Source organism: Nelusetta ayraudi, unplaced genomic scaffold (assembly GCF_046127955.1).
Source record: "Nelusetta ayraudi isolate G7.1 ecotype Tasmania unplaced genomic scaffold, CSIRO-AGI_Nayr_v1 ptg000005l, whole genome shotgun sequence".
Classification (NCBI taxonomy): Eukaryota; Metazoa; Chordata; class Actinopteri; order Tetraodontiformes; family Monacanthidae; genus Nelusetta; species Nelusetta ayraudi.
Window position 1 is genome coordinate 7,815,188 of NW_027466055.1, and position 15,781 is coordinate 7,830,968.

The 15,781-nt window shown below is 45.7% G+C and overlaps 1 protein-coding gene across 6 annotated transcripts in view; it reads right to left on the minus strand.

Moving 5' to 3' along the window:
- The window catches only part of enox2 (ecto-NOX disulfide-thiol exchanger 2), a 126,243-nt gene that overhangs the window by 20,864 nt on the left and 89,598 nt on the right, over positions 1-15,781 (minus strand). For 5 of the 6 annotated variants that reach the window (XM_076011898.1, XM_076011920.1, XM_076011891.1 and 2 more), the window contains 4 exons: positions 13,199-13,357; positions 4,202-4,408; positions 1,861-2,094; positions 514-726 (listed from right to left, as the gene is read on the minus strand). In XM_076011898.1, the coding sequence (XP_075868013.1) occupies positions 514-726; positions 1,861-2,094; positions 4,202-4,408; positions 13,199-13,357 (813 nt within the window). The remainder of the gene's footprint in view (positions 1-513; positions 727-1,860; positions 2,095-4,201; positions 4,409-13,198; positions 13,358-15,781) is intronic. The other variant, XM_076011927.1, reaches the window with a different exon arrangement.

Consider the following 15,781-nt stretch of genomic DNA (forward strand, 5'->3'; position numbering starts at 1 on the left):
ACGGGGGTTCGTTTCGAGGGAAACCTGATTAAAGGGCCGCTGTGGACTCGAGGCGCCAGGGCTTCCCGCCCAGCACTGGAGTGAGAAATGAGCCGGTGGTGTGGAGCGACGTGGTGACGTCAACAACTTACCTCCAAGTCTCCCAGTAAACAAAACGCAACTCAGCGCCCTTGGACTGCAGCGCGTGTTGGTGCTCGTGCTCTGTGCTTGACTGGAGTGGTGTCATACTTATGCAACCGCAACGTTCGCAGTAAAATATCGACTGAGCTGAGCAGCGCTTGGATAAAAACTGTCGCTGTTGTGTTTTGTCCAGTGGGGACTTGGCCAAGCACCGTTTGGCCTCTTACTCTCGTCCAGCTCGTCTACTGTTTAACAAGGATGACGGGACCGCTACGCAATCTTACAGTGAGCTCGATGCCAGTTACCCTTTCTAACAACTGAGGATCCCCGCCGAACCCACCGCCGAAAGTGTGCCGCCTTTAGTTTCTGCCTGCGGAGAAACACTGAACTTACACTGAGCCACGATGCCGGCCAGCGAGGTCTTGAACTTCTCCTTGGCCTCCTCCATCTCCTTCTCGTGCTGAATCTTCTCGCTGGTCAGCCGCCGGATGTGGCCGTTGGACGACTGGATCATGGAGTAGAAGTTGTTGGCGTTCCGCCGGTTGACCTCGCCCCTCTCCAGCCACGTCAGGAGGACGCGCACGGCCTCGGGGAACTTGCCGTCGTCTGAGGGCGGGAGCCAGAGAGAGATCGACAGTCACCGCGTGAGGTTTCTGGACGAACGGCGACAAATTTTAAAGGGGAAAAAACCGAAGGGAGGCGTAGATTTACGTGAGGCGGGTGCGGCTCAAATAAAGGTTAAAAATAACTTTGCAGGACAGAAGGAGAACAAGGGAACAGTGTAACTAAATAAAAGGGAAAAAAATAGAACTGTCCAAACTGTCTGACAGACTGTCCTGTTTTTCAACCATGGAGCAACTTCAGACGCCACATTAAAACCTGAGAAGCAGGCTCTTCATCAAAAGGGTCATTAAGTCCAGATGCAGGACTACATCCACTAGTCGTGACAATTGCCCATCATTTTAACTGCTTTGGCGAAAGATTAAACGAAAGAAAAAAAAAAAAAAGCTGTGCGAGTAGTAAATTGCCATGACTGTAACAGCGCAAGGCATTTTTTTTTTTTTTTTTTTATAGAAGACGGCTGAGAAAAGGAATCAGACAGTGCAAGGGAAGGAAAGTAAAACCCACAGCCATTTTGTTACGCTGAGACCTGGAAGTGTCAGTGCTTATTAGGCGAGCGTGTTTATTCAGCCAGAAGCTCGACGAAGAGCAGGGGCGAGAGGACGAGAAGCGGAGCAGGAAAGTGAATGAACGGACTGAAAAAGCAAACAAGTGGGGAACATGTACTGAGGCCAGAGGGGCCAGAGGGAGTGGTTACACGGTAGCTTTGCCAGCTTCTGTAAAAATGCCCTACGACAACAAAGCCCTTCGAGTCCAAAGCGATATTAGCAGTGCACTCTGGCTGCAGATGAGGAGCAGCACTGCCTTGGCTCGTGGCTTTTAGCCTTTATCGACTCTTGTGCATCTATGAATTTCTAAAAAAGAAGAAGAAGCAAGTTGTAGTTTTGTAACTGCCCCCGTGCACCTCCTCGGTGACCTTCAAAGCCAACTAGAAGTGAGAGGCCACCCCTGCTGGTATTTATCCTGTGCTGTTATTCCTGAAAATGAAAATCACAGGTCTCTGGTTTTTAGCAGCCGATGTTACCGTTAGCATTCATTTTTTCTGAATATTCCCGACTACAACTTTACGCATGCAATTTTCTTTATGTTTTATTTTTTTTGCGCACACTCCTTGCCAACCTTTGATCTTGTCGCCCAGCTGGCTGCACTCGTGCTCAGAGTAGTGCACGATGGGCGGAGGCGACGGCGGTCGAAGGCGGTCTTCCTCTATCCTGCGCCGGTGCCGCTCCTCCCGGGCCAGCATGCGCTGGCGACACTCCCACTCGTACAGGTCGTCCCTGGCCTGAGCAAAGTCCACGTGGAGGCGACCCGTGTCTTTCTTGTCCGTGCTGGAGCCCAGGCGGACGCGATAACCTGCCGGAGGAACAGAGATTTTTTTTTCCTTTTTTTAATGTCCAGAAGCCAAAGGCTAGAAGGTGAGAGGAGGAGAAGGAGGAGGGGAAAACTATCAGCTGAATGGATCAAATGAGGCGTAAATCTCCGTGCAGTGTGACTAAGAGACGTTAAATCCATAGCAGACATGCGGTTATTGGGCCGGGCTAAAGAGGCCGGCTCTGTGAAAAAGATTTCACCGCCGTTTAGTTCTTTTCTCTGAAATGAAAAATTCTATTAATAGAGGACCAACCATTTTTATTTCTTACTACTGATGTGTGATAAAAATTGTTGTTGTTTTTGTCACTTTTGTATTACTAAATTTTGCACCATCTATTTCCCACAAACCCTGCCATGCCTGCGATGTGACTCACTGACTTCAAAATCCAGACCAGATACTATCATCACTACTATCACACTTTTTTTTTTTTTTTTTTTAACTGCCTTCTGGCTTTATCACAAGTCTTCCAGTTTGTTACCCTCATACCCGCAATGCAAATTCTTCTAGCGCACATTACCCCATAATGATCAATGCACTAACTAAGTGAGGTATGTTTTAATGCAAATGGAAACCAGGCCTGAGGGTGCAGACCTGAAATATAAGGGATAAGAGGCTGAAAAGCAACACAGGGAGGATTTGCTGTACAGCTGCATGTTTCTTTCTGCGCCAATTAAAAAAGAAAAAAAAAAGAAAAAAAGTGGTTTCACATGAAAATCAGAACTTTACGGAGCGAGCAAAGTAAAAACGACGCCCCAAAAAAACAGCGGTGAGCTCACCGGCTGAAACGATCAGTGAGAGTCTTGTCGTACTCGTGTGTTGCTCTGTTGACACCCACGCCTTAATGATACCTGCCGTACTTTTGAGTGAGGCTGACCACAATGTCAAACAGAGAGCGCGGCAGATGCAAACAAAAAAAAGAAAAAAAAAAAAGAAGAGGAGAAACGCCTCAGAGTCTGAGGGCTTCTGCATCAGACCACTCTCTCCGCCTCAGGCTTCCCATCCAGCAATACTTCAATATTTAAAACGACCACATCTCAGAGAGCTGGACCGCTGTGTCTGTACAGTGTGTGTGTGTGTGTGTGTGTGTGTGTGTGTGTGTGAGCGAGAGCCCGGTTGGAGAGACATCACATAACGTTGCGATGTCTGTACATGCAGATAAAAAAAAGAAAAGAAAAAGAGGACGCTATAAAGCAGAAGCCCCTTTATTTTCTCCTCCGTTATGACCGTCAGGCGGTGCGGCGCACTAATGTTTATTTCTGATAAAAGCCAGTGGAGCCACGAAGACCGAGAAGCTGCTAGTTTAGCACATCTCGACTCCCCCTCGCTCCAAATTCCCAATCCAGTTATATAATATGCTCTTTTAGTGAGCTCAACACAGCAACGCCAGTCTCTTTAATAATTGAATGAATATTAACGCTGCTGCTCTGGCCACCAATTTAAATTATTGACAATTTTTCCTAAAAAAAAAAACATAGTTTGGGGTGTGTTTGACACGGTTAGAATGGTCAAGTTATATAACAGCCTCTAGTTCTTATTTTTTCAATGGGGGAGACGTCATGAATCGGGGTTCTCAATTAACAGGCGGTGTGAAGGACCCTCAACACGCTGACATCTAAAGGTCAGTGAAAATCTACTCAGAGATTTCAATGGCTCCAAGTGAATCTGCTGATGAACTTTACTAACAGAAAACTTTGAGTTCTTTCAAACAGCTCACATCTTCTGCAATGCGGCATTTGACTCATAACGCACTAAAACTTAAGACACCACTAACTTCACGGGCCAACTGGTGATTTTCATTTCAGGAAACAAATTCTTGGTTGACACTTCCACCAGTCCCCTCCTCCCATTTCAAAAAAAGGAACTGTGCACTCATCTTTCTTCTCTACAAGTCACACCTCCCTGTGGACTTGTGAAGATGAAACAATTGTTTCCCACAACTCGGGAACATTGGGAGGCGAGGACGCGACGTACGAACGGTCTCCGAGCGCTCTCGTTTATTTTCCGCCGCAGTCTTCGGGCAAAAAAAAAACCCAAAAACAAAACCCACATGACTTTCCACTTGCAATAGTTGCACCGCTGAAAGCGTACCTGACAGGAACAGAGCCTTGTCCACAGTGAACTCGTCGGCGAAGCGGATATGGCAGAAGTTCTTCTTGCTCTTGCGGATGGCCGTGATGTCGCCGCACTGTCCGAACAGCTCCATGATGAGCTGCTCCGTGGAGTTCTCCGGGAGTCCGCCCACAAACACTGTCTTGCACCCCGGGGGGCGGTCTCGCGTGGCAGGAGGCGGCAGGTCTGTTCAAAAGATGCGCAGCAGAGTCAAAAGGAGGATTCAGGGGCGGTTGGCGAGAGCCACGGCGGCGCGCAACTTTTCCGAATGATGATTCAGATGTGCCACAACCACCGGAATGACCCGGCGCTCCGAATAAATTGTTATATTCTGACCGAGGTGGTGAAAACAATGCAGAACAATTGTTTGTCCAATGGCCAAAGAACGCAGGTTTTGATGAAATGCAGCTCTAAATGGTTTTGGCAGGGCTCAGGTGCGCCCTGGATTTCCTGTCTTTTGTTTGCACATAAACGGGGGAAAGAAATGTATGTGAGCCTCTTTGTGAAGTCAATAATGGAAATGTTTCAGAACAAAGGCAGAAAAGGAGCAGGTGCCCACTAGTAGCTGGCATTCCAAACTGCATTTATTCAATGCTTATCTGAAATGCCACATTTGAATAAGACTGACCCAGAAGGCTGAAAAAGAAAAAAACCCTCAATGTTTATGCAGTCCGCCCGCTGAGTCGAAGAGTATAATAAACGTTCCGTATGGCTGTAAAAATATTGATGACAATACAACGAAGCCAAATGCCAGCACACTATATCATATCATCGCAGCAAATAACTGCAGAGAACGATATTCGACTATTTCAGCTAGTAAAAACACAACCGTTGTGTTAGCATTTTTCCTGAAGTGACACTGAACCTTCTACTGCTCCTTCAGTTCTGTCCACAGGTACCTCGCTCGTATCTGTGCCCGGTGCTTTTTACTATTTTATTGCATTGGACACTTTGCAGAGTATTCATTTATGAGACGCGCTGCAAACGACCATCCCTGTAGCAAGAGTGAGCCCAATGTCTGGTTGAATGGTCAGTTCTAAACCAAGACAATCACCCCCAAAAATCAGGTTATACTTTGCCTTACCACCTTGCCGTGTTTGTAACGGAGGCATGAAGCTGATCAGTTTGCTGACTCGTCTGAATTCATACGATACGCAAAAACGTGGCTCGTTCCAGCAGGAGGAGGATTCCGAGGCGTGGGTGAGCTAATTGGTGCTTTCGAGCGAAACCACAGAGACACTTTTTCAACAATAACTGGATTCCCTCACTCCACCCGTGGTTGCTGGCATGTCTACCCCCTCATCATTTGTGGCTGAGCTCTCTCGTACACAGCTGACCGTGTGAAGTGTGAATGAGCAGCACCTGGCGCTTCCAAACCCTGCTCATTCACCAAAACTGAAAAATGATTGATACATCGCCCCCGGAAGTCATCGTGGCTCCAATCAATGCATCTGTACAAAAAGTTTCATGACGGTGAAGGTTATAATTAAGATGGCCAACAGGGAAACAAACTGATCACCGTTCAATTCAAAACACGATCTCAAGCCTTGGAAATAATCTGGGTGGGTGCAAAACCTGTAAATTCATTCACAGTGGCAAATGGAAAACAAGACAAATACACAATATCTAGAATATGCAAGTGTAGAAAAATTCCGGTAAGCAAACACAATTCAGCTTGATTCCTGCAGGAGGACTGAGATTTAAAATGGCCAAAAGAAATAAAAAAAACAGAAAAAAACAAACAAACAAACCCAAAACTAAAACTAACTCTGAAGCTTAATGAGGGCTGAATTAAATTAGGTCATGTTTAAAACATGGCACTTGCAGCCAAAAAAAAAAAAAAATCCTCATTGCAGGCAATGCGTGAATAATGACAACCCGGAGCAATATGCTAAGATCATTTGGACTTAGACAAATGTTAATATCGGACCATTCCATGCGTGAAAATGAAATGCTTTGTTGGCCACAAAGTGATTGCCAATCCTCTCATGTGGAAGGTTTCCTGCTTCGCAAGGAATCACTTATTCAACAGAGATGAGTGTTGACTGATCTAATCTCCAATACATCAGGCTTCTCATCCATGATGAATGTGATTAGTCGGGTCCATGAGGAGCGAACCAGCTAATCAGCGGAATGCCGCGGTACTTCCGGACGTTGGTGGTCGGGTGACAGCAGAGTCGCGGCGGCTGACGCAAACGTGACCGTGATGGAGTTGCGGAGGGAAGAGCCGGCGTTGACACCCCAGCCGCCCATTCTCACACTGAGGTGCTGCCGCTTAAGTTCCGCTCGGCCGGCCCCTTTCATTCAAATGGGATTCGTACAGCGCGAGTGATCCAAAGGCCTTTAGCTTGAGTACCAAAAGCGGGCGGATGACACCAATTTTTAGCCGTCATAACAAAGAGAGGAAAAGGCTTCATTGGCAGGAGCAACAAAGAGTTCCAGAATAGCTGACCTTTTCAGTGCACAAGGAGATTATTGGGTGGCGGCGCTGAGGACAGCGGCGAAGAAGAAGAAGAAGGAGAAGAAGACGAAGACGATCGATGAAAAGAGGAGCAAAAAACCCCAACTATTTGTCATGTTGTGAATGAAAAAAAGTCATTATTGTTCTGAGAAAAAAAAGAAGAAGAAGAAAGTTTTAGATATTCTGGCGCCATTTGGTTAAATGTCACATTCCAGGGATGAGATAATAGTGCCATCCACTCGGCCGCCTGCTGGGCTCCTGACTCCCGCCGCTCGGTGCATTACGGCATTTTATGCAAATGCGGTTGTGCGCAAGAGTCAGATGAACTATTCATGATTTTCTGATTTAATTAAAATAAATGCATGACTTCATAAAGTGCTTGACGGTCGGGGTGATTGCATTTATTATGCAAATAAAGCCGAGACGAGAAGCTGCGGGGTCGCCCGATGACGGGGGGAGAGCAGCTTTTCCACGATCCATGGTGGGAAACAGCACGTGTACGCACTAGAGTTTTAAAAGTAATTAAAGGGCACATTTATAGCATAATGTTGTTGTTTTATTGTTTGATATGCATGTCAGGACAGTCACAATTCCGAACGGCAGGCTGAAAACTGACTAGCTATGAGGATTCAGAACTCTTGAAAGAAAGGAAGAAGATTGCAGATGCAAAACCCGCCAACAGATAATTGGGTTTTCAAACTTTTTTAAATTCAAGGCAAAAGGCCAAAAATAAGAAAACTAGAACACCTTAATAAAAAAGTAAAATTACAATATATGAAACGTCGTCTGTTGTGCGGATGCAATTGTTCCGCAAATAATTACGCCTTTTGATTTTACTTCTGACAGATTCTTGAAGAGAAAAGGGTAGCGAGGCTAATTCTCAGTCTGGACTTGTCCCACAAGCTAGCTGCTGGCGTCGCCACCCACTGGTTTGTTGCGCTAGTGCGGGTCATTACCATCCATCACCTGGACTGGCTAAACACCTCTTTATGGCCTGAGGGACGGCAACGGGGAGGAGCCTTCGCCTCTCTGCCGACTCTTATCCACAAGATTAACTGGGCGCATGCACACTTGAGTAAACATGTTGAGTACATTCACGTCAACCGCAGACAAACAAAAGTTGCAGGCCGGCGCTCATTTTTCAGAAAGGGGAGAGCTTCGTTTTCAAGTTCGCACACGAGCAGCTGCCTTCCTCCAGTCTATGCTCCTGAATTCATTTGGTTACAAAAAAAAAACAAAAAAAACAAAATGGAAGAGTTTTTAAGTAACTTCAAGTGTTTTTTCCTTCAAAACTATCCGAAAAGTCATCATTCTTGTAGAGAAAGAAAACAGAACAGCAACCAAACAGATGACTGAGCAGGGCAGCGTGTTGTGGCGAGTCTTACAGTGCCATCATTACAAAGACAAATGTTTTTGCACATAATCATAATATTTTGATTTATTGGAGCTGTAATAAACCAGAGACCATGGGCGAAACACATTATCGTTACGGTGACGTTAAAACAGGTGATTACTATTCTGCCCACGCAGGTTTTGGGGGAATTCGATTTTTCCGGCCCAATTAAAATAAATTGATAAATAAAAACAAAACCCCACAAGGAAAAAAAAACACATGCGCTAACTAACACCAGCTCAGTACAGTGCAATAAGGCCAGCTGCCACAGTTTAGCTGCACCAGGTTTGCTGCCTCACACGCACTCGACTCAATCTAGTTCCGCTCTCAGTCACCCGAGAAGGCCAATCAAGCAACATGTCCTCACTTTGCTCGTGGGCAGCTTCCATCATCAGTAGCTCCCTCTCTGCAGCAAAACAACACAAACTTCATTTCCTCTGGGCATCTCAGGAAGCGAGCGACCGTGAACACTTGTTTCATTATTTCTTCCTTTAACTTTGGGAGCCAATTACGAGACATCAATAATAGTTATCCAAACCAGACGCACCGTCAGATTGCATGGCTGGGACAGAAGGTTCTCTGCAGCGGCGTATTAAAACACCCAGAACAGCATTAGTACGCGCATCCGGGCTAGCGATATCACGAGGTCTCCGCTGCTGCTGCTGACAACCGTCAGACCACAGAACGGTCCGTTTTCCTGAAGTCAAGAACCCCAGAACTCAATCTGTTCTTCTTCCAACACCTGAAATACGGCAATATTTAAAATGTGATCAGTTATTATTGTTTTATTGCTTCTGACTGTTGATCTAAAAAATAGACAAACACCATTTTAAGTGTGAATTATTTGGGACAAAGAAGTCTTCACTAAAGATTTGCTGATAAATCTCCCTTCAATTGGAAATTGAATTCAATATGCAATGTACTGGAGGCAATTCAATTTTCACAGACTTGTGTGGAAGCGGATCTTCCACCACTCAAAAAGAGAGTTAGTGCCCACAACCTTCTTTGTGTGCTCACATAAAACCGACACACACAGGTTCTCAAAGCTTGAACCCAGATTTTACCTTCCCTGATCAAAACTCTCCAAGAAATCTCTTTATAAAAAGAAAAAGGATGTGGGAAAAGAGGCAGACAACACGCAGTGTATATCAAGCGGAGCCACTAATTTCAGCCCACAGGTCTCGACGTGGGGCAAAAAGGTTCCCGCAAAGCCAGGAAGTGAAAGACGCGCGTGGAGGCTGAACGCAAACGGCTTCGTAACGGAGCCGGGAGAGGGAAGCGATGGGAAGGAGAGAGTTTTACACGCAGAGAAGAAGTACAAGTAGAAGTAGAGGTAGCTTGCAGCAGCTGGTGGATGAAGGAGCCCAAGTACGGCTGCAGGCAGTGGGACACTGGATGAACCATGGGGGAAGCAATCAGTTATTTAGTGGTAAATGCCTGTGATGGATACCATCTGCGGCCTGGCGGAGCAACTTCCTTGACATGCTGTGTTTGTGGTGTCGAGGCTGAAGGATGAATAGCTGTTTGTTCTCTGCTGCTGCCTTCGTCTCGCCAATAGAATCTGTGTTGCGCTTTTGTAAAAAACAGTCAAACAATCCAAACAAAGCTCTTAACCTCTGAAAGGTGTGGAAACTTTAGATTGACAGAATTCTGTGACGAGCTTGCTCAATTAAGTGAGTTTTTCTGAAGAAAGCAGTTTTCCTCCTCCGAGCATCTTCCACAAGTCTAAGCTCCTGATCCTGCTCCTCGGGGCGATTCTATCTCGTCTGACTGGAGTGACAGCTACAATGGGACAATTTGCCTGAAGACACTTTTTTTTTTTTAAACCACCAATTCACCTACTTTCTTCTAACACCTCATTTGCAATACAGAGGATAGCCAAGCTGCATTTAAGTTTCCTTTGGATATAGTCTATACTTTTAATATTTGTAATATTTGTATTCATATTTTTTCATCAACTCGCTGGAAAAGGCACATTTCACACAATTCAACAAAGCACAAGATACTAGGGACTGGTATTACATAAGGATATCAGGTAAAAGTGAATAAAAAAAACGGCTATAGTCACAATCCGTTTCCAATCTTTAGTCGACACTGTTGAGTCAGTTCAACCTCAGAACTGGACTGCAACAAAAGCGGATGGGAAAGTAACCAAATGGCATCATGGAACCTTTATATCAGCCACAGATGGTTGGACGTAAATCCCCAGGAGGGCTTGATTAGAATTTTAAACCATGAAAGAATTGCAAATTTAGGTGAAGCCTCTGACTTGCATGTGCATGTGCATGTGCATGTGCATGTGCTTGTGTATGTGTGTGTATGCGTGTGTGTTTTTTAAAAAAAAATCTGGTTGCTCATCTGGGACCAATTTGTCTTCACTGGGCTTCTAGCAGCTGCCGGCACCACCAATGACAATCCTCCTCAGGGTCTAGGAGCTTCTATTTATGATGTCGAGCTGAATCTTTGAGAGTTACTTGACTTTCATGAGGAGACTCAAGGTCGGCCGGGCACTTTTCCTTTAGATGTCGTCCTGCTCGCAACACTTGGCTTGAAGAACTTTTTCATGTTTTTTTTTTTTTTTTTGGCGGTGGCGGCGGCGGCGAAACAGGCGACAGGTGAGACGATCCGAGCGCAGAAATCAACAGCTCAAGTGGAGCGGCGCGCAAAGGCCCGGGGGTTTACACAGCCGCACATAGAATGAAAAGAAAGCGAGTACCCACAGGTGCGACACGTACAACATGGCAGAAAAGTTGCAGCGGCTTTAAAATTGTTTGCCGTTCTCTCGACAAACGGAGCCCCCCCGCGCAGCCTCGGGGCTGAAGTGTGCGCGAGGTTTTCTAGGAGTTCATTCCCTCGTTATAATGAGCAGTTAGAGGGATGTTAAAACTTTTAATCAGCTTCTTCCTCGGCGAGGCGACGTGTCAGCCGGCGTCGGCGCCGAGCTATAATGAGCGCATTAGACCCTCGACTATGACTTTGGAAGCGGCGTCACAGGTGCGGCAGAAGAAGCGCGTTTGCCCGCGAGAATATACGCAAATGTTGGTTTTTGTTTTCGTGAAAAAGGGAAGGCGGCTCGTCGATCCGACTGCAGAGAAAGACGTCTGTTGTTTTTTCGCCTCACCTTGAAAACGGCATGTAAGCCTTATTTGAATAAAGTCCGCAGGCGGAACGCTTTCTGTAGCGAGAACTCTGAAATGTGGAGGCAGAATCAAACAAAGTGCCCCGCCACTGATGCCGCCGCCGCCGCCGCCTCCTTCCTAAAGTCTGGATAATTGGGTGGATGAGGTGAGACAAATATACTTTGCGCGGCGCACCTCTGTAGCCAGGCTGTACAGATGCACGCGGCTTGTACTGTGTGGTTGGGATTTGGACGGCAGGCCTGGTCAAAGTGCAGATTACAGTGACGGTGTTTGGTTTAGACACACATCAGCAACAGGGGCTTTTAGTGAACAGGAGACTAAAGCCAACTAAAGACAGGTTAGCCGAGCATGTGATCTTTCCCTTTCAATGTAAAAGTAAAGCCATTTTTTTTTCATACTTTCTTTCATTTTACTCAGTTCTTTTTTTTTTGGAAAGAATGAAACAAAATGTATACTTTGTTTTGTTTTTTTCCAACCCTCATTTGTACACTTTAATGCACAGCACAGCACACCACCCGACACCCTTCACCCTCTTGTTGGTGGATAAACAAGGCGTGCAGCACGCATTACTACTTCACCCATGACTGCGTTTGTATCTGCAGGAACCAGATAAACTCGACAGGCTTAATATTAGGGCACGAGCAAGGCAGTATTTACCAGGAAATGCGACAGAACAAGGCACTGCTGGCTTCTACGGCAGTGCTGTAACACTGTATAATGCCTCTGTGGCGCTGTGTGATTTCGCTGGAGTATGTTTAGAAAAAAAAGAGGTGTACAAAGGCAGAAGTAAACAAAAGGCCTACATACAGTTGGGACATTTCAGGATAAACATGTTGCTCAGCAGAGAAAGATCTTAAGAGTGCGGGCGAAAAACTGAAAATGGAAGAGGCGTGCGGCCACATGAGTGGAACATGATTACAGTGGCGGGCAGCTGAAAGTGTATGACTGACGGGAGAATCTCTACATAGCTGCGGGCGTAATTGATGTTGATAGATATTATAAGAATGCTTATGGAAAAGTTGGGTGATGGTCTGGAAGGTGCTTTCTTTGTGGAAAGCACCTTGTGGAATGTAAAACCACAAAGTCACAACCTAATTAGCACAATGTCACATAAACCAAACCATTATTGTTATTATTGTAATCATTAAGGATGCACCTACACCGATACCAGTATTGGGTATTGTTACCGATACTGGGGCTGAGTACTCTACTCGAGCTCGTAAAATACATGCCGATACCACCACACTGATACTAGTCCTATGTGTTCTAGAAAGACATGCTGAGGAAAGTTACTCTAATAAAAGAACATCTGTGGAAAAATAGTAAAAAAAAAATCCAAGTAAATCTATAATAGTGGCCTTTCCTCATCCGATTCTTCAGTGCCAAGCCATTTTATCAAATGTCTGTGTGAATTTGGGGGTGGGCGTTTGTCTATATGCGTTGGTGGGGAGGGGTGGGTCCATATGGGGCGTGGGGAAGGGTTGTGGGGAGGGGCAGTGTTCTTCTTCTTATTATTATCTTTCTTTGTTTTGCTTTGTTTTGTTTTGTTTTATGTTGTTAAGCACTGTGTGTTGCACATGTTGTATGAGCAGTGCTATATGAATAAAGTTTATTATAATGTGTTTGTGTGTACTGGCCTCGTTATCAAGTACTCTGTATCAATATCAGTGAGCACTGAAATGCAAGTACTTGTAATCTACTTGTTCTAAAAAAATATAGTTTCATATCGGTGCATCCCTAGTTATTATTATTATTATTATTATTATTATTATTATTATTATTATTATTATTATTATTATTATTATTATTAGTACCTAGAGATGCCGTTATCATCAGATTGCATAAGCCTAATTACCAAATGTTTAGGAACCCTGAGTGCATCGCATTGAGTGGCATTACAAAAAGGGACTCCATCATGTTGCGACTCTTCCGACTGTCTCCCAGTGCAGGCTCCCAGTGCAGGCTCAGCCTTCAGGACTTACTGGGGTTGGGAGGAAACAGGGTGCAACTCTTGCAGTGGATGATCTCCTTGATGAGCGGCACTTCCTGAGAGACGGGCGCAGGCACCATACCGAGGCCGGGCATCATGGGATTGAGGGGTGTGATTCCAGCAGCCATCATGCCGAGGTTCGGATCGAAATCTGGAGGCGGGAAAGAGACGCCAGTGAGATGGCAGTGTCGGGCCGTCCCTGCGAAACAAGCACCGTGAGCAACGTGTCCCCCCCCCGAAGCCAACCTTTGGCTTCAGCTGATGGTCTCATGTTGTATTAAGCGATTCTTCAGTGACACACAAACAGCTCTGCCCACAATGGATTACACAGCGATCCATGAATAAAACATTTGGCAAACAGCATGCATATTTGAACAAGTTTCAAGTAAGACGCTCTCGTCGTCGCTTCTCTGAGGTTGACTGATGACCTCACGGATATTTTTGCCGCCGGGGGTCCAGAAAAGGACAAAGTTTCTTTCATTATATTGTTTAAAGCTGAAAAAGGATTTTTCGGAAACCACAGCAACCCCATGACTGCGCCCTTGCGCACATATACAGTGCAGTATGGAGCTTTTTGAAATGGAAATGACGCCTTGCCTCCGCTACAGTGTGTCTGGCTCGGCGGCACCTGCAGAGGATTTGGAGCAGACAATTACACCACGGGGTGTGTGATGTTCACGCACCTGTGAGTGTGCACGGCGGAGCTCGGCAAGCCAACAAAAAAAACAACAAAACCCCCCCCCCAAAAAACAAACAAATCCTCCTCAGAAGATTATGCGCATTGTTATACGCGGGAACGTGTTGCGGAAAATCGAGCTGACAAGAGTGGCAAAACATTTTTCAAGGAGGTGTTATTTACCTACTGGAAGACGCCGTGAAACCGAGATCCCCAATCGGCCGGAAAACAAACGAGCCACGTAATGAGACGCACGACGCGGCAGAACATGAGGCAGCTCCGGCACGAAATCCATCTTTAAAGATGTAATAATGACACGGTTTGATCGACGCTGTCATCTGGTTTCACCACAACCACGTTCAATTTTATTAGCTTCGCTTTCAATGAGAAGTCGACCGACAGCGTCACCACCGGCTGCCGCGTCTGATCAGCGATGTTCAACTCAGTATGCCCCTTGCTGGCAGCGTGAACGTGCATCTTTTTTGCTTTTATCTGCGTGCTGCTCACGCCACGTCACGGCACAACTTTTCAAGGGAACATCTGTATCCAGCACAGAAGCCCCGGGGTCATGGAGCTGAACGGCTTCACTTCCATAGACAAAAAGGCCAAGTTGTCAACATTTCGCTACCTTTAGTTCAAACAGGCCTATACTACGTATGTATAGTTTTGATTGGGAAGTTCTAAAAAAAAAAAAATGGCTGATGGACTAAAATGACAGGAAAACAGTAAATCTGACAGGAAACAAAGCAACGAGGCGAAAGCGAGGCGAAATGAAACTTATTAAGGTAAAGAAAAGGGGTTGAAAGCACATATTGACTGGTGACCAGAGAGACTGTAAAGCAAGTGAGAGAGCGCAGATGATAAGATTCTGAGTCTCTGAGTTTCCAGGCGTTTGATGGCTCCTTCTGAATGTTAAGGTGGAGAGAGAGAGAGAGAGAGAGAGGGAGAGGGAAAAAAAGGTTGAGGGTGAGTGAAGATAAGAAAGTCTGAATCTATGATGGGAAGCTGGTGCAATAAGTAACCTGGATGTGAAACACTTTGCATGAAAAAAAGAAAAAGAAACAGAGAATATATCAAGACAAAACTCTGTGTTGTAGAAGGGAGCCCAGGAGAGGCCCACGCTGGAGGTCTATGAAATCATACTTGTGAATAAAAAATAGGAAGGAAAAAAAAGAACAACCACTTCCTTTCAACTTGCGCCCCATTGTTGCAGCGGCAAACTGGGAGAACATGCTTCTCATGTTCATAAGCTGCATATTGATGCAAAGCGGACTCTGTTTCAGCTAAAGGGGGGGAACGATCTGGTTACGGCCGGGGCTCGGCTGGTTCAATATCACTGCAGTGGTGCTCATGTTCTCTCTGGAGGTTGTATCGGCTTGTCCATTAACAACCCGGAGTCCTGGAGCAGGCGTGCAGCGGAGCCGTGCACAATGAAGGAGATTATTTATTTGATTATCGAGGATTTCCCGCTCCAGCCCAGTTCTCTTTTGTTAAAGTGGCGCCGGTTGCTGGAGGACATGCTTCTCCCCTCGCATGTCTGTGGCGCTGCAACGTGCGCTTTAATAAGAGATAGCGGCAAACAACGGAATCGGCCCCCGTGCTCTTTATTCAACATGCATATTTATGGAATGACTTTAGAGAATTTGGAGTGAATTAAAAAGGCGTTCCGTGGATTAAACACTGTTGTTTTAATATTGAATCCAAGTGCGGCGTATGTAAACAGCAATACAGATGTGACTCATTGCCAGCATTGAGACTATTGAATTTTGCAGAAAAGCACAGCCGTGAGGAAATCTCACTTCACCCGTTCATTTCCTCAAGGGCAAGTAAAAGTACATCTCTCGCGGTGCAACGTTTTAATTTTTTCTCACTTCACCGCTCTGCCGTGAAGAGACGAGG